At 45.1% G+C, this 19,037-nt stretch overlaps 1 protein-coding gene across 2 annotated transcripts in view; it reads left to right on the top strand.

The window, feature by feature from the left end:
- The window catches only part of LOC127605010 (POU domain, class 2, transcription factor 2-like), a 36,865-nt gene extending 18,104 nt beyond the window's left edge, over positions 1-18,761 (top strand). Inside the window, exons 2-16 of one of the 2 annotated variants that reach the window (XM_052072552.1) lie at positions 9,975-10,037; positions 10,120-10,148; positions 10,373-10,426; positions 10,993-11,124; positions 11,385-11,648; positions 11,758-11,878; positions 12,003-12,094; positions 13,380-13,640; positions 13,790-13,931; positions 14,279-14,427; positions 14,509-14,706; positions 14,787-14,835; positions 16,234-16,363; positions 16,467-16,540; positions 17,426-18,761. In XM_052072552.1, coding sequence (XP_051928512.1) covers positions 9,975-10,037; positions 10,120-10,148; positions 10,373-10,426; positions 10,993-11,124; positions 11,385-11,648; positions 11,758-11,878; positions 12,003-12,094; positions 13,380-13,640; positions 13,790-13,931; positions 14,279-14,427; positions 14,509-14,706; positions 14,787-14,835; positions 16,234-16,363; positions 16,467-16,540; positions 17,426-17,793 — 2,126 coding nt within the window. In that variant the 3' untranslated portion in view covers positions 17,794-18,761. Of the gene's footprint in view, positions 1-9,974; positions 10,038-10,119; positions 10,149-10,372; positions 10,427-10,992; positions 11,125-11,384; positions 11,649-11,757; positions 11,879-12,002; positions 12,095-13,379; positions 13,641-13,789; positions 13,932-14,278; positions 14,428-14,508; positions 14,707-14,783; positions 14,836-16,233; positions 16,364-16,466; positions 16,541-17,425 lie in introns of both variants that reach the window. The other variant, XM_052072551.1, reaches the window with a different exon arrangement.
- Positions 18,762-19,037: the final 276 nt, after the last annotated feature.

The raw sequence follows: 19,037 nt of genomic DNA, 5'->3' as shown, positions 1-19,037 counted from the left end.
TGTGTGTAGTTGCACACGATAATGCAACATTCATACTCCACTGCTTTTGCATATATATTTACAAACGCGCTTTACGTTTTCCAGTATTATATAGGGCCCGACACCCATTTTTATTTTATTTTATGTTTTTTTAAGGCTGGTCCCAATTTTTGACAGAATAATTTTTTAGTGTGTAGGCGAATGTTTGAATTGGGGATATTCGATAACACTTCTTTTTTTTCTGCCGAGTCAAGACAGTCCAGCGTGATCGTCCGCCTTCACCTTCATCTCGTTTGAACTAAGAAGCTTCCAGGGCTTTTGTGAATCATCTACGTGGCAATCGGCAGACACACGCTCACACACGTACGCTGAGGCAATCTGGCGTCCGTCCAAAGCGTCAATAAAACCGGCGAGAGTTTGAGAGGCGTTGGTCTCAGACTTACAATACGCTATTCGGCTGGCTTACTGTGCCGCCACCGCCATCAACTGACCCAAGGAGACTGTGTGCGTGTGTGTGCGTGTGTGTGTGTGTGTGCGTGAGTGTGAGAGAGAGAGTTGAGTGTGTAGTGAATAGATCAAATAACATTTCAGATTTTCAACAATTTCCTTTCCTCTTACAGAAAAAAAAGCCAATGTCAATGACACACAAAATAAGATTTGCCGAAATCATTTCTGACCAATTTTGTAGACAAGGAAAAAAAAAATAATTCAACTGACTCAGAATCTACTCTGATGCTGAGGAAATAAAAGAAGCCATTTTTAGCAAGCGCGTTCGTGTTTAAAAAAAAAAAAGAATATTGTTATTATCATTAATAGTGTGATAATAAGTTATAACTGACTTAGGCAATTATGCTATGAGGCAAAATAAACAATTGTTCGAAAAAAAAGTGTGGGGGGAAAAAAAATCCCTTTTGGGATTATTAACTCATTCAGTACCAGCCAATTCTGGACCAAGTCTGAAAAGACGTTGAAAAACGTCTTTGTGAGGGAATGAGTTAAGGACCCACCCAAAAACTCCAAAATATTTGAAAATATATTCGAAGTGGATCAGATAATGACAAGACAGATGAGAAAAATGTGGTAGTGGGGGGCGAATTATCTGCTGAGAATTTTTAATGATTCTCAATGGCAGCACAGAACGTCCCTGGAGTGTTCGAGATTGATTTTGTCGGAATGTCTTATTTTGAAAATCCGATCAGTGACAGCAAATTAGGATGTTAGACCCGATCACCGACCTTGCCTCAAATGCAAAATAAGCTGCCGATCCGATCCAGCCCATCAGGTCTGTGTGTAGTCCCCCAAAATACATTTTAATTTCTCGCAAGTTTCTGTTTCGGATGTATCGAGAACGGGAATAAAACGGGTATTATTTTTCGCTGTCGATACTCATCAATTTGGGTCAAAATCTCGATTTAGTTCTCTTTGAACCCAGCGCTGACTTTGCTTGTTCACTTCATTCTGGCAACTTTTGAGCCAACAGTTGGAAGTGTGTCTAGACGGGCAACGTGTCAACGGCAACGTTGACCGCGATCGACTCGGCAACCCATCTTCGTCTCGGGGTCAGAATCCCCGACGTCTCTGCCGAGTTTTGGCAGCCGAAGCGGCTTTCCTTGGCCCTGCCCGGCTCTCTCTCTCGCCGCCGTCGCCTCCTCCTCTTCGTCTTTCGTCTCTATTGATCCGGCCATAGTTTTCCGTCTTGGCCGTGCTGGCTGGCTGCCTTTAATCAATAGAGATAATTGTCTGCTTTCTCTTCATGCCAAACACGCCGTTTTTCTCAATGACCGCTGCTGGTACTTCCCCCGCCCACTCCCTAACCCCTCCCTTCAACACGCAGGAATCCCTCTGTTAATGACAGGAGATAACCGATTTTTTTTTTCTGCCCACACCCCCCGACCCCCCTGCAACTCACCGTGGGTTCCCTTGCCTATCGATTAGCGTGAGATATCGCCCTCGCCTGCCCCCAACCAAGCATGTAAACAGTAGTGTGAGTCCAGATGTCGTAGGGAAAATAGCACCGTTGACGAATGAACTTCATGTTAGCAACACTTTTTCTGCATCCGAGTTTTGTTTTATACAAGTTTCTCTTCTTCCTCAGATTAAATTTACGGCTTCTTCACAGTCATAGTTTATTTTTTGAGGGGGAGGTATGTGCATATATACAGTGATAATTTTACAGTTTGAGCCCTGCAAGTCCCAGGGACTCGCTGAGTCCCATTATGCATTTAGAGAGGCCCAAATTTCGAATTTTGAAATGGTCTATTTATTCAATTGCATATGATAATAACACAAACAACAACAATATACATTGATAATATGTTTATTTCTTATAAACAAACTAGCTGGCTCATCAGCTAGTTCCTGCGAAAGGCTGGTAAGGTGGGCCTTTGGCCCACAAAAGTGTTGTTGCTTGGTTCAACTTTTTGTTCATCTTCATTGCTTATCGCGAAAATAAAGTGATGTTTAGCTCTACTAAATAACGAACAATTTCATTGCAATGCTTGTGGGTAGACAACATTTTTTCGCTAAGATGCCCGCGCGATCGTAGTGAGCCACTGCCTGAGCGGCGCAGTGGCGGCGCGCGGCGGCGCGGTGAAGTAGGTACGCTTTGAAAAGGGATAGACGGAAGGACAGACCGCGCAATATATATATATAGATGCTGCAAAAATAGTTCAGGCATGCAAGATTTGCTGAGGAATAGGTTCTTATTTTATCCCATGGTTCAGTCTTTGAATTCATAAATTCTCTTCTCTTTGCTCTGCTTCCAATGATGATTATCGCAAAAAATATATATATATATATATATATATATATATATATATATATACATATATACAGTATATATATATAAATATCCAACTTCAGCTGCTTCCTCTGTGATATCTTTCGCGACACTTGTTCGCCAGACTTGTTTTAACATTACACAGCTTGGCAATCGTCTGTTTTCCACGAGGTGAAAGCCGATCTCGTCTCGCGAGAACGGAAATCATGTCACGCGAGATTACTTAACGCGAGATCAAAACAACAATGGCAATAAACTATATATATGTATATATATATATATATATATATATTTTTTTTTTCATTCATTTTCCGATCCGCTTTATCACATAGTGGTATGTAGTTGTGTTGTTCTCAACCACCTCAGTTACATTTCACATTTCCTCAGTGACGACCCCCCACTGTTGCCATTTCAGCCATTTTGTGTACATTTTGTGTGTGCGAGAGTGCGTACTAGTGTTATGAAGTTGTGTGAGTTGCGTGTGTGTAAAAGTGTGATGGTACAGAGAGAATGGACCTTTATCTAATGTGTCCCGGTCACTAGTGTGAACAGCGTTCAGTCAGCCGCTGTGTGTGTGTGTGTGTGTGTGTGTGTGAATCCCTCGGAAGTACACACGCATATACGCACACATACACGCACACATGCGACTAAAAGCAGCGTTTATGGCCTCAGCGATAAAGAGGCATTGTGCAGAATGTAATGGTGAGAAGCATGTTGTGGTGCATACTGGTTTTACACATAAACACGCACTCACACAAATCTTTCATGTGTGCACGCATATTTTCAAATGTTTAATTGTATTTCCCGATCTAGAAATTAAGTACATCTTTTCAACTGTGTCGGCAAGAGTCTGACACAGTCTGGCCCACTGAGCATTTACTGTACATCATCAAGAGTCATGTAGTATACGGTACATTCGTTTTGGTTGTTGATTGATTTGTTGCAAACGACACTTTTTTTTTTTAAATGAGCGAAACTCATGTCCATGATCTTTTTAAATAAGTATTTAGTTGATAATTATATTCTTTATACTGTATGATGAATCTTGTATGTTTATTTTTAAAATTTCCTATTTTGGAGCGAACATTTTTCCCCATTTCAGTCAGAATAAAATGAATCAAAACTACAATGAGATGAAATTCATTCTTTGATTCAAATCAAATCCTTTTACCTTTTGTATTTGGGCTGGAATGGCAAATTCCATCGGAAGACTAAAACACACACCAAAAAATGTTTTAGCTTTGAATGGAGGCTACTCTCCGAACTGCACAACTGTGTGTGTGTTGTCTGTCTGTTTGTCTGTCTGCCTACTTGCCTCCTCTCATTCTTCCATCCCGTGGCCACACTTGGGACCCCTGCTCCCTTAAACCCACCAGTCTCCTCTTCCCCAATTTTGCAACGTGTGCCCGTTGGCGTGCCTGATCCCTCCCTTGTTGCGCTGGCTCTCGCCGGATTAGGCTCAGCGGTACAGGTGTGTGTCCATGCGTATGTCTTGTAGGTGTTTGTCCATCCATCCGTTGATGATCCGACTTGTCCTCTTTCGGGTGGCAGGTGTACTTGGGCTAGTCCCACTTCTCTTCTCTAAAAATGTTTGCGTTTTTTTCCAGATGATTATTTCAATTTGTGGACGAACTTCTGCGCGTTCTTGTTATTTTTAATGCTCACAATACTAACGTTAACTACCGTAAGACTATTTCATAATGATGTCGGCAAGACCGACACACGGCCGTGGAGCCCTTCAATCACAAAGGTTACAAAATAAGGTCCAGTGTATCCAAAATAATTCCCTCGTCATTTCTTGTCCGAGCCACGCCCACACAGGCGCGAACGCAGGGGTCAGCAACCCAAAATGTTGAAAGAGCCATATAGGACAAAAACAAAAAACAAATATCTCTGGAGCTGCAAAAAATAAAATAAAAGCCTTCTATAAAACTTACAATGAAGGAAACACATGCTGTATGTATGTAGGAGACTCGACTGTCTCAGAATTGTTTGTTATTCTTTCCTTTGTTATGTGTTCACAAACGCCCCCATAGAATTTATTTTGCGATTTCCTCACTTTATTTTTTGCTTTGGTGCATTATTTTCGCTTTTCTTAGTGTCAGTGAAGTGATCAAGGATTTCCGTTTTTCGGAGGCGGTATTTGAACGCCTCTCGAGTTGAAGAGAAGAGAGAGGCATGGAGTCGGAAGTCTGTGTTTGTCGAGACTGTTAAAAGCATAAATAAAATGTACGTTTAAAAAAAAACCACAACAACACAGCTCTCTTTTTTCGGAACTGCAACATGTATCTATATCTATTTGAGCTATATTACCCTCCTATCAAAATCTTTTTCCATTTTCAAACATTTTTAATAAAGCGCCAGGGAGCCACTAGATGTCGCTAAAGAGCCGCACGCGGCTCCGGAACCGCGTGTTGCCGACCCCCGCGCTAACGTAACCTCGCCGAATGTCTGCCAGGTTTTTTGCCTTTAATTCGTCTGAGTTTGCATGGATTCAAATAAGCAAACCTGGCGGTTACAATGATTGAACAGTCTAGCTGTGCAAAAGAAATCCGAATCTAACAATTACGTCCGCACCAGTCCTAGGAAATCCCAATGTCCCGTCACTGGCGCGCTATTGTACGAATAGGCCTGCAGGCTAGGTTACTTGTGTGAAGCAAACTCACTAAGCATTTGTCCGCTCTGCCGCGGGTGAATCTTTTTCCAACCGTCCGAGCGTAAACGTTGGCCAGCGATTGCAGACGAGCAAAATCAAAGCGCGCGCTGTAGCCGCCGAAATGGAGGAGCCTGCAAAAGGGCCCGGCACGCGTTGCTCTGACTACCCCTTCGGCAGGGCCCCGATCGATACCGACTCAGAGCAATAAAGCTTCCCCCTGTCATCTCTGCGGAATACAAAGCAGAGCTGGGAAGGAGGGTGTGTGGAGATTTGGGGGGGGGGGGGTGGAGGGTGTGATGGGGTTCTGTTCCGCTAGCCTCACCAATTTCCTAGACCCCCCCCTCTACACCCTCCCTATACACACACACACACCACCGCTCACTCCTCCCCCCCCCTTTTTTTTTTTTACAAGTAGCCCCCACCTACACCTTGCTTTAACTCCCGACCGTCCCTCCTGCCGCTATTTTATAATTAATGATGTTTGAATAAATACACTCAATAATTTATTGCCGTGATTTAAGCAGGCGATGAAGGTTTCGGAGTAAGATCACATGCCCGCGATGACAGGGCGGCGTTTAAACACAGCGAAGGAAGGGAGGCCGAAGAGGGTGTGGGTGGGGGGGGTTGAAGAGGTATTAACTGAGCGGGAGATGGAAGCCGAGGTGAGGCCAGATGGGAAGGGTCAGACGAGAGCCGCCGTTAATTGGCAGACAATTTAGGGTGTCGGCAATCAACGGACGCGCACGCTGACAAGATGACACCATCAGAAATGTAAACATTGGAAAGCCAACTGTATGATTCCGATTATTATTCTTTTTTTTTTTTGTTTATTTCTATGTGTATTTCAAATGACACATATCCGATATGACGGTTTATTTTCAGAGAACATAAATACACAAGCACCAACAGTGAGCACAGGACAATGATAAAAAATATCTTTGTTAAAATATCAAAATATTTATATTATATTTATTTATGTAGTATGGGATGTTGGTGTCAGCAGTGCATGTCAGCAAATAATCCATTCCCAAAAAAATTCCCGGTGCCTGATTTTAATTCCGTTTTATTTATTTATTTTATTCTGTTGGATTACAAAGCAAAATGCTCACAAAAAAAAAAAAGCATTCGTCCGAATTCTTTCCGGCCTTCTCGTTGCCCCGTCTCCATCTGAAGCTTTTCTCCGCCATCTTGTCGGTCAGCTGCCATTGGCTTCCGTGTGGTAGACGGCAAGTTTGAACACGGCAGCGGCCGCAGCTCTTGTCTTTTCTCCTTCCTTTTCCTCCTTTTTTTTTTTTTTTTTAATTCCTGCCGCCCTCCTCCGGGAAGGCCGGTAATAATGGCGACGGAAAGGCGCTGCCATTATTGTCTTGTCGGGAGTCCGAGGGATCGATCGCCGCAGAAATATGTGGTGCGAGAAACAGCCGCGGCATCGGATATAATAAACACTCCTGGGACAGTTTGTGTGCGTGCGTGCGTGCGTGCATGAGGATAGTCTCGCATCCTAAACCTTGAAAACTCTCCCGCCTGTGGACACTTTTACAGGAAGTCTTAAAATCGTGTACGTGTGTGTGTGTGTGTGTGTTGTTTTGTGTTGAGTGTTTGCAGTTTTGTGTGCGTGAGTATGTCAGCATGTGTGGACCAAAGTGTGTGTGAATGTGTGAAAAGCACTTCCACGTGTTAGCATGCTACAGCTAGCAGACATGCTTATCCTTAATGATCAACACGCACACACACACACACAAGCGCACGCAGGTGCGCGGGCACATACACACTCATCTCTCCGGCTGTTGCCTGGCAACCGCCGGTTTTGTGTGTGCGCGTGAGGGTGTCCAGCCCTGGCCCGAGCGGGATGAAGTAGTAAGAAAGGAGTCGGAGGTACGCCTCAGAGGTTCACTGAAGTTTTGCAGTATTGGGATGATTATTATTTGTCATTTTATTGTGAACGCTTGAATTCAGTTGAATGGTTTTGTGACAAGTTAGTCAGCTGGATGCCTCCAAAATATGATAATGGTGAATGACAATGTGTGACTGAAAAAGGAAATTAAAAAAAAAATTTTTTTTGCTCATTGATTTAAAACAAGTTCAATAAGTACAGTTCTGCTTTTCTACAACATAGTAGTCCAGTGGTTAGCACTTCACAGTGCAGAGGTACCGGGTTCGATTCCAGCTCCCTGTGTGGAGTTTGCATGTTCTCCCCGGGCCTGCGTGGGTTTTCTCCGGGTGCTCCGGTTTCCTCCCACATTCCAAAAACATGCGTGGCAGGCTGATTGAACACTCTAAATTGTCCCTAGGTGAGAGTGTGAGTGCGAATGGTTATTCGTTTGTGTGTGCCCTGCGATTGGCTGGCAACCGATTCAGGGTGTCCCCCGCCTACTGCCCGTAGACAGCTGGGATAGGCTCCAGCACCACCCGCGACCCTAGTGAGGATCAAGCGGCTCGGAAGATGAATGAATGAATGAATATTGATGAGGATGTCATTTGGGTGCACAGTCCTGCTGATAGAGCATTTTTTTAGAGCGTTTATTTCCTTCATTTCTCAGCAAATAAAGCAGTGAAAACTGTTAGCGCTACTTCAGGAAGCTATGTATCATGACGAATAATGACAATACGTCGATTATACCGCCTTTTTATAAAAACCTCCTGATGCATCGTGATTTGGTGTGTGTGTGTGTCATGGGCCAAGGCAGAATCAACTACAAGTGCCAATATTTATTTTCTCAACTCACCTTTTTTTGATAGACCTTTAACTCATTCACTCCCAAAGACGTTTTTAAACGTCTTTTCAGACTTGGTCTAGAATTGGCCGGTACTGAATGAGTTAAAAACTGCCACAGCTGGCTGAAACAAAATGCCGCACATAAATACAAACCGAGCTTAAAACAATTATTGATGGAATTTAAACAAAAAGGTTTCCTGTGAATAATAATTGAGCAATACAGACTGGCCTTTGTTTCCGTGCTCAACAGACACTGAACTTTAGCTTTTGTGTATGTCCGCTGTGTGCGTATGCGTGGGTGTGCGCGCGCGTTTTAGTGAATGTGACAGGGGACAGGTGGAGAAGGCAGGCAGGAAACGGCTTGAGTGTGTGCGTGCGCGCAAGCGGGACATGGCCGCGACCATGTGCATGAACTCTGACCTCCACACGCCAAACGGAGTTGCCCATGACCCCTCCCCCTTCACACACACACGCACACACAAACGAACCCACACACCGTCTGTCATGGGGCCCTGACAGGCATAACTTAGGCCGGGTGGGTGGGCAACAAAAGAGGATGTCGAGAGGCCAGTTTTGGACCCCTCCAGCCATCTCATGACACAAACACACACACATGCAGGCAGGACCCCCAGAAAACAGATGAATCCATTTTGTTTCCAGTCTCACTATAAATGTCAATTTAGGCATTTTTGTTATAGCGACCAGACGCTAAATTGTCATTTTGTGTGTCTGTGTGTGTGTGTTTGTGAGAGAGAGAGACTGAGAGCAGTTTCTAATATTTTGCCTTCATGCAATGGTCAGACTGAAAACATCTGATCCCTCTTTGGTTTTGGATGTGAATGGATGCTGTCCCTAATGATGTGGCCTGTTTCTCCGGTGTTGTCTTTTTTTGGGGGGAGGGGTCCTGGAGGCTGCTGCCACCCTGTGGCACACTAGTGCACCTGCAGCACCGAGCCACACATCTAATAGGCGTCTGTAATTTCCCAAACGTTATCATATTGTAAATGATGTTAATAACGCGTGTTACGGCAGGCCATCGAGCGTCACGTCAAGATACAGAAATGTGATTTTTTAAAAATTCTGTTGAGGTGGTGAATCATTTCCAGGTAACTGAAATCCAAGATAGAGCCTCTGTTGGAGGCAAACGGTTGAGTAATGGGCCATGCTGGAGTAAGCACTTCCTTCGTCGCCGTCCTTGTCCCGGCGATCGCGGCCTTGTTCTCGGAGGTCGCCAACACTCTGCCTTGGCAACGTCGCCGTTTACGTCACATTTGTTTGTTTATTTGAAGCGTGACAGTCCATTCGTTTCATTGACGCAGAGACTCCGACTTGTTTCCAGTCGGGCTAGCTGATAGGACTTTCAAAATAAAAATTTAAAAAAATGAATAAAAGATGCAAATAAGTCCTTCCTTAACTCATTCACTCCCAAAGACATTTTTAAACGTCTTTTCAGACTTGGTCTAGAATTGGCTGGTACTGAATGACTTTTAATAGATTAAGATTTAATCATTCTAATAATGTTTTTCTTTGCTTATCCTTGAAATTTCTTTAACTCGTATTTATAGTTGCTTATTAATGTACTTTGAACTCTGTGAAGCACATTGATTTATCCTTATATGTGAAATGCTTTATTTAAATAAAGCTGCCTTTTTTTGCCTTGTCTAAATTAGAGGAGCTGAATTGTTGACATTGACAGCGTTGCTTTTCCGTTCATGGCCGTGTTTAGTGTAAGCAGTGCACATCAGTAGGGATGTGCTTTCAACAACGGAATCCTCTGGGGGAGTCCCCCCCCCCCCCTTTTTTTTCCTTCACTTTTCCATCTTTTTTATTTGTGTTTCTGGCAGATATCAGGATGTCCAAAGCAGAGGAGGAGAAAGCTGGGCCGGACTATCCCGGTGATGGCTCAGGTACCCAGAAATGATCCCGTTTGCTGTTTTTTTTTCTTTTTCTTTTTTCTTACCTCCTATCATTGTACATCCTATGTTTCAGACTCAGACAGAAACAGTCCAGACGAGCAGGTTCGTCAGCATACTTTTAATATAAGTTTTTTTTTTTCTTGTAGATAAATATGACCATGAACTTGCTTTTTCCAGATGCAAAATTCAGTGTCATTTTTTTGTTTGTTTTTTCTCAATAGTGCTGGGAAAGGTTTTTTTTCTTAAAATTGTGTAATTATTTACTATTATTGATTACTCTGTATTTTTTAAAATATATTTTTCACCTTTTTTTTTTCTTCCACAAGTTTCAGCCGATGGAAAGCAGCCCGTTCAGCCTCTTGCCCACACCAACCAGCAAGGTGTGTGTATGAACGTATAAAGCCGGGGTGCCGTGTCTTTAATGGCTAATATAAAACTTGGTCCTGAATGCTATAGAAAGCTAGTCAAATATATATTGCAAAATATGTATATTAATGTCAACCAATATAATAATAAAATACATATATGAAGATGTATTATGAATAAATGAATATGTATTACTCTTACTCCTACGTAAGAGCTGTACAAAGTATAGGCTGCTCAATTTTTTTGAATTCATCTAGGAATGTATTCGTTTTCTCCTAAAAGCTAAAAACAAACAAAAAAAGTATTTCCATTCCTTTATCGAATTCAATAATTCCTGTTCTTTAGTGTCATAAATAAGATCAAATGAAAAGTAAGATGAGCGTTTTTACATATTTGCCATTTTCATTTAATCAAATAACGATAGAATTGTAGTTCCATTACCTATAAATGCATATTAATCATGTCATTCATTTGCATAATTAACTTGCATATTTAACATTTTCTGACTCCTCTACAAATGCCCATTTTAAAAACTTCTTTTCAACGTGTTTATTGTTGTTGTTTTTTTTATTCTTGTCAGGTGAAGGCGGAAGAGAGTTGTGAAATGACCCGCAGCACCGTGCCGCCATCTTCTCAGCAGCAGCAGCAGGCACAAGCGCAGGCGCAGCACCACCACACGCAGCTGATGCTGGCCGGCAGTCAGCTGGCGGGGGTGAGGAACCGTAATACGTTGGAGCAAAAGCTAGGATATTCATTGATTTTTATCGATTCACTTCAGTTTATTTGTCAAGACAAATCAATTTGTGTGATTTTTTATTTTTTTATGAACAAAGGGGAAAAGTGGATTTTGGTGAGGGGGTGGGTGGAGTTTTTCTTAAGATAAATGAATGGCCAGGGGAGTCAACTAAAATTGGAATTTGGATTTTTTGCTTTTCCCGACTTCATTTTCTGTGTTTTGTTTGATCGTGGCAGCTGGCCGCACTCCTGCCGGCCCAGCAGCAGCTGCTCCTGCAGCAGGCCCAAGCTCAGCTTCTGGCCGCTGCTGTCCAGCAGACCAACGCCGCTCACGCTGCCGCCCAACAGCACCACCAACACCACCAACAACAACAACAGCAGCAGCAGCAGCAGAGCCAAACATCTCAGCAGCAGCAAGCCGTCAAACAGGAAATGACTGTCCAAGCTCCTCCTCCACCGCCTCAGCTGGCCCTCTCCCAGCCAATTCAGCTCACGGCGCAGGTACCAGCAGCAAAACACAGCGTCCCAACACAAATATGAAAGACGGTTCTGCCAGCCTGTCGTTGAATTCAGTTGGTAAAAGTGTCGTCAAGGTTTTGTGGTCTTGCAGGACATCCAGCAGCTGCTCCAACTCCAGCAGCTTGTTCTCATGCCAGGGCACCCGCTTCAGTCCCCGGCCCAGTTCCTCCTGTCGCAGCCACCTTCCCAGACTCAGCAACAGCAGCAACAAGGTAAACCGCGAAATAACTGCTGGGAGAAGAGCTGTTGAAGATATGAAGGGTTACTTGTCACTTTATGAAGGAAGCATTTTGCGGCTTCATTGAATGTTTCTGTTGTTGTTGTTTTCCATCTCAGCTTTGCTCTCCACACCAAATCTTATCCAGCTACCTCAGCAAGGCACGGCGGGGCTGTTGACGACCACGCCCCGTCTGGGCCTCCAATCGCAGGTGAGCAGCTGAAGGGCCATGCGGGCTGTTGTTGGTCCTTGTTGGGCAGCGTGGGCAAAATCTCTGGCTCGGCAAAGTAGGAGCCCTGGAATTCACCCCAAAAGCTACTCGAAATCAAAATTGCCAACTTTCTGTTCATTGTTCACTTTTCTGGTACGTGTTCTATTCTGATAGACATGGTCAACCGGTTTTGTATCAAACATTGAAACTGGTGCGGGCAGCTGATTTTTTTCCCCCGAACTTTTCATTGGGTGCTCACAAGTGATGTCCCGTTTTGATAAGAAGAAAAACCTGCCATTTGATCTTTTTATATTCACTCTAAAGCACTGGTGTCAAACCCAAGGCCCGGGGGCCAGATCTGGCCCGCCACATCATTTGATGTGGCCCGCAAAAGCAAATCACACATGCTGATTTCTGTGATGCTTGCTGAAATATTGACCAAAGTTTCAAATTCTCATAAATAAATGTACAAGAGAGCTATTGTACATTTTCTTGTGACCAAAACCCTCATGACAGAAATTTAAACTATAGTTGAATAAACCATTATTCTTGACTTCCTTATATGGTTTCACAGTCATAACGGCCCTCCAAGGGAACTGGTAACTATAATGCGGCCCGCGACAAAAATGAGTTTGACACCCCTGCTCTAAAAGATTAAAATCAAAGAACTGCACAGACAAATATAAGATTACAAGTATAAAGTTAGTGTTGCTTATGCTCGACGACTGGTGTATCTGTATGCATTTTTATGCCCGAACAGTTAGGACTCTGAGTTAGGACACATTTGCATCTGCAGCTTTGGCATCAGGCATGCATGACAGCAAACACGTCCACGTTGGAGTTGTTGTTTCAGGCGCGTTTAGCCTCATTCGCTATGTCAGGTTGCATCATGGACCCACCAGGACGGCCAAATTGAGCTCGCGTCATGCATAACGTTGACCGGCACCACGCTCATTTACTTTCTCCCCTGCGTGCACACGGTGGCACTCGAAGCAGCAGATTGTAAATATGCGGCACGACTCGGCCAATGTGTGTCGGCGCATCCATACGCTGCTTTAAGCTTGACGCTTCACATTCTGCTAACCCGCTTTGCATTCAGAATCATTCACAGAACTAAGCAGATGCATATGGAAAGCCATTTCCGCATGTGTTCGATGTCTTTGTTCATTCATGCATTTGTCAACTACTGCAGCTTTGCCTCACTCGGAACACGGTTGTCCTACTAGTGAGGTCAAAGAGCATATTCGTACATGGCGCTTATTCCCACTTGTGTCACTTCTGGCAGAGGGAGAAGAGCAGCGATGCTAGTGGAAGCATCACCGCCCCGACCGCGTCCACGGGCGTCGGCGGCATGACCGCAGGTGCGGCCTTAACTGCAGTGGGGTCCTCATCGGGCTCCGGTGGCGCCATGGCGTCCTCCCTGAACTCAGCCTTGACGGCCGGGGGCCACGTTGGCCACCTGGGAGAGGAGCCCAGCGACCTGGAGGAGCTGGAGCAATTTGCTCGCACGTTCAAGCAGCGCCGTATTAAACTGGGATTCACACAGGTACTACATTAAGCCCACTTCGGGAGTGTGTGTGTGTCCATTAGTATGTTTGTGTGCATCTTTGCGTGTGTCTATGCGACTTATGTTCTGATAAGCATGTGTGTGTGTGTGTGTGTGTGTGTGTGTGTGTGTGTGTGTGTTACCTCCAGGGCGACGTGGGCGTCGCCATGGGCAAACTGTATGGCAACGACTTCAGCCAGACCACCATCTCGCGTTTTGAGGCCCTCAACCTGAGCTTCAAGAACATGTGCAAGCTCAAGCCTCTGCTCGAGAAGTGGCTCGGGGATGCAGGTGAACACTCGCTCACTTGACCTCAGTTCAGGGCTCGTGCACAGCGCGAACTAAAATTAACCTCCTGATACCTTTGGAAAATTCTGTTCAGAAGTCAGTTCCACTGACAAAGGTGGCATTTGGTCAGCATGGTGTTCACGTGTCGACCCACAAAAAAAATCTCAAGAAGCCATGCATGAAAAGACACCGGAAGTGTGTTTGAATTGACATTTTTTTTTAGGTGTTTAACCGTATCGACAGATTTGAGATGAGGAATTAGATGTTGTTATTATTTGGCGTCAAAATTTGATGACTTGCCATAAAAGTTTCCATCAGCCCCTTTGTGGATTTTCTCATTTGGTTTGCAGAGACCATGGCAGTGGACAGCATGCTGCCCAGCCCTTCTTCCATCTCCTCCCCACTTCTGGGCTTGGAGGGTCTAGCAGGCCGACGCCGGAAGAAGCGCACCAGCATCGAGACCAATGTGCGCGTCGCACTCGAGCGCAACTTCAGCGCGGTAAGAGCACGCGTGTTTGTCCTGTCATATCGCAGCGCACACTTCGTTTGTGGACTCACGCCGTTCGCCATGCGGTCTCAGAACCAGAAGCCTACCTCGGAGGAGATCCTGCTGATGGCCGAGCAGCTCAACATGGAGAAGGAGGTGATCCGCGTGTGGTTCTGCAACCGGCGGCAGAAGGAGAAGCGTATTAACCCCAGCAGCAGCAGCACACCGCCGCTGCCCGGCCAGACCTCACCCGCTGTCACGCACAAAGCCCCCTGCTGTAGCCCGCACATGGTAACCTTGTGCGGCCCACCTTTTCGTCGCCACCATTCCCCGATTTTAGTTTTCACCCACTCCATTCTTTATTTGAGCAGATATCCACTCCAGGCGTGTCTCAGGGCAGCAGCAGCCTTAGCACAACAGGTGAGCAGCAGACATGTGGGAGCAAGTCACAAGTCAAGTCATGACTTTGTGTATGTATGTTGTACCGTATTGGCCCGAATATAAGACAGTGTTTTTTGCATTAAAATAAGACTGGAGAAGTCGTCTTATATTCGGGGTCTAGACATTATACCCATTCACTGCGCTAGATGGCGCCAGATATCATTGAAGCGAATGCTGAACTTTAATCGCCAGGCCAAAGTGAACCCCTGCCACGAAGAATAAAAATAAAAATAACGGTAGCATGAAGAGGAAAAATAAAAAATAGCAGTAACAAGGAAAAGAGAAGAAAATAATAGAAGAGATAACAGAAAATGGAGAAACGTAGTGACAATCTGGAGATAAGCGAGTAAGAAGATCAGCCAGATTAACCGGCAGCTGAGGAGAATTTATGATGTCATTTACATTTCAAAAACCAGAAGCCATTCATTTATGAATGTGATTGCACTTTAGATTTGAATGAGGCAAAATAACATGCTTTTTATCCCAAATATATTGTTATAATCATTTGTTTCAGTCCCGTAATTATTTTCTGTATACAAATTAATTTGGTGTTCAAAAAGTCTTTTTCCAAACTCGAGTCTTGAAAAAGATCGGGTTGTCTTATAATCAGGGCCGTCTTATATTCGGGCCAATACGGTATTTGCGTGTGTACGTTGAAATCGATATTTCATGAATATCAAATCAGAAGTCAACGAAAGGCTGTCATTGGTTTTGGGTGAGCAAGTCCCTAGGCCTAAAATTGGCAACTTGAGTCTAACGGGGTTCATCCTTGTGACTCAGGTACCCACCTCTGGTGAACTGTAATTGACGTTTGTGCGTTCTTATTAAAGCCGGGCCCCACACAAGCCTGCCTGTCAGCGAAATGAAAAATGTGATCATGTCTTTGTGTTTTTCCTGATGAAACGCAGAGGAGTCCAATGACTTCTCTGAGCGTGAGTCAACATTGATTGTGTTGTGAGTGACACATTAGACACTTTGGTGATTTCCACTCTGTGACATGCCGTCTCTTCTCTGTAATCAGACAACAGATGACAGTCTGCCAAAACATTACGCATTATAAGACGCTACACAACAACAACATGTCCATTTCCTGCCGCCCAACAACACAAAAGAACAATTCAATGTCTCCAGTACGTACTGGAGCCTAGCAATGCAATATGTCACATCAAACAACACAACATTGTCCCTGTCTATTTCCTGGAGACCAACAACACAAGTGCAGTAGATGTCAATTTCCTAGATTGTTTCCTGGAATACAACAGGTCCATTTGTGTTTCCCGGAGCCCAACGACACAACCACATCTGTGTTGATTCTGTGTATCAGCTCCCTGCATAATATCTCCTCATTTTTTAATCTTATTGCTGTCCCCCTTCTAGCTGCCACTTTGTCACCATCGCCCGTGAGCTCCGTGGCAGCAGGTTCTACTTCCTCTTCTTTGACTCCACCCCCTCATAGCACAGCCAGCCCCGCCCCTCCGGGTCTAGGGGCTCACGGCCTCAATACTGGGTGAGTCTCACAAACATTTGGCAGGCTTGTTGTTGCAGGCTGGCGTTAATTGCACACGGGGTGAACAAAAACAACACAAAAAGTTTTTGCACCTGTTTCTTAGGAACACGATGATGGGAGTAAGCACAGGGATGAACCAGGCGCTCATGGGCAGCAATCCGCTGGCTACCATGCAAGGTGGGTGACAACGGATAGTAAAGGTGAGGGACCAGCCCCTGCCGTGAAAAACAAAAATCAGGGAGTCATTGACAATCACCCAAAAAGATTTGGAGAGTTCAAATGCAAAAGCGGACATCTCACAAAGTTAGCGTTGATCCAGTCTGCGATGAGATAACCAACGGTGCCTTATGTATTTATTTTCATTAGTATTTTACCCCCTGGTGGCCAAGCATTGTAATTGACTTTTTAGTGAACTGTACTGTATGTTCCACTGTATACAAATCCTGCTTCTTTTGCTTCCTTTTACTATAATAGAAATAGAAATTAAGTAGTCAGCAAAAACGTGTGTGCGCGCGTGTGTATCGTATCTTCACCCTTTGTGTGCACACTGAATGTTGTGTTGCGGTTAGGCTGAATCAAAGTCTCCAATCCGCACACCGCTGGCTAAAGACGTCCTCTGCGCTCCCTCCAAATCAATGAGGCCTCACAAAGGGGGTTTTGCGGCGGAGCTCTCTTTGAAGCGACCTCCTGCAGGGAAAACCAAATGAAGGGATGATGTGGGGGGGATCGGAGCAGGGCTCGCATTTTTGTCATGTCGCGAGTGCTAACTCGAAACTCAAACCCCGCATAGAACATATGCAATGGAGTTATTAGTGATTGTTCGGATGTGGAAAAATGTTTTCCTTTTGTCTTCTGAAGTCTCTTTAACATGTTGATGGGTCTTTTTACCTCTTTCCCTCTCACCATCTGTTCCTCGTTCCTTCCTTCCTACCACACTCACTCTTTTGCTTCCTTCCCTCCTTATTTTCCTCGCTCACTACCTTCCTTCCCCCTGTCCTTCCTTCTTCTCTTCCCTCCCCTCCTTGTTCACTTCCTACATTGTCCTCTTTACCCTGCCAACAGCACTGGCAGCAAGCGGTGGACAGCTGTCAATCATGGAGGCAGGTGCGGGTCACATGATTCTGAGCGGCGGCCCCGGTGGGGTACCCGCCTCAATGCGCCCCTCGCTCTTCCTCAACCGCCCGACCCTCCTGCCCATGGCAACGTGCTCTCTCTCCATGGCAACGGCATCCCCACCCACCATGGGGCTGGTGAGCGGCCCAGTGGGGGGAGCCCCCCGGCTCGCCTTCGCCCAGTCGCCGCCGGCCAGCGCGGCCCACCTCCTGGGCCCGCCTTCGTGCCCCGATGACTCACCCTGCTCCAGCCCCGCCTCGTTCTGTTCCTTCAGCGAAGCCTCGCCTCCACCCCTGGGCGGGGCTATGGCTGAGTGACAACCTATCAGAGTAAAGGGGGCGGGGACAGCAAGCTTTAAAAGTGTCGCTTTTCAACCAAAGCCATCTCTCGACCTCGCCAACGTCCTCCCAAACCCCCAAAATGTACACAGAGGACGAAGAGGGATGGCGAGGTGGCAGAGAACAGGAAGAGGCGACTCGAAGCCAAAAAAAAAAAACACACATGGAGCTGAGGAGTGTCAGGAAATAGACCAAGTGCATGATGGGATGGCAACAACACCAAAAACCAAAATCTGCAAATACCAAAAACTCAAAACCAAATAGAAAAAGACAAACAAAAAAAAAGTAACGGAGAGAAAAGCTTTAGACGTTTGCATTCCGATCCACCCTGGATCGCGTTTCCGATACATCCCGACTCCATTTTCACGCATTCCCATTTCATTACTCAGGATGATTTGAATTGATTTCACTGACTCCTCGCTCGTCGTGACACGTAGCGTGACGTTTACATGCCGAACGGTCTACCTCGCCAACGCACCGCTTGTTTTCACCACCAGGAACAGCAGACGGGTGGGGTTTAGCACCCGGTTCGCTTTAAATGCAAACAACACTCCCACGATTGCCACTAAACTGCACGCGTGATGGAACGCTAAATGTGGGAATTATTCCAAATGATTCTGGATGGATAACGTTTAAAGCTAGCCCTAAACCGATGGATACGCAGGCAGGATGCAAACTGCCGTTGACAAGGACACAACAACAAATCAACCAATTACATCAAAACTTTATGGATGTGACTGGACCTGGTCCAGGATGGAACAGATTTTGAAATTCCTGCCTTGGATTTTTCACTGAAGCATTCCAGTTTACAAACAAAGCAACAACGACAACAACAACAAAAAAACACAACATAACCTGCCCCAGTACGATGCATTTATTGAACTCCCAACTGCTGTCGTCAGCTTGCCTTATTTACAGAAGACACAAGTCTTGCATTTGATTTTGAATCCCGGTTTACAAGTTAAGTTCATCAAAGAGAGGTGAAGCGGCAATAAAACAGGCCAAACACTCCGAACCAAAAAACTCCCAATGCCACTTTTCTTTACGAACTAAACCCCACCTGTCCACATGGGATGCATTTATCAAACATCCACTTGTTGTTTTCCACTTGCCTTATATTTTCTGTGCCAAACCAAAAAAATTCCAACAAATGCTCGATCAGGAAGTTCATCGCCTCCATCACGAGCAGCAGGAAGTTTGCTCAAACCAAAGTTTTCGTGCGA

This window comes from Hippocampus zosterae, chromosome 7 (assembly GCF_025434085.1).
Source record: "Hippocampus zosterae strain Florida chromosome 7, ASM2543408v3, whole genome shotgun sequence".
Classification (NCBI taxonomy): domain Eukaryota; kingdom Metazoa; phylum Chordata; class Actinopteri; order Syngnathiformes; family Syngnathidae; genus Hippocampus; species Hippocampus zosterae.
The sequence above is the reverse complement of the archived record's forward strand: the minus strand, read 5'-3'. Positions and strand labels throughout refer to the sequence as shown.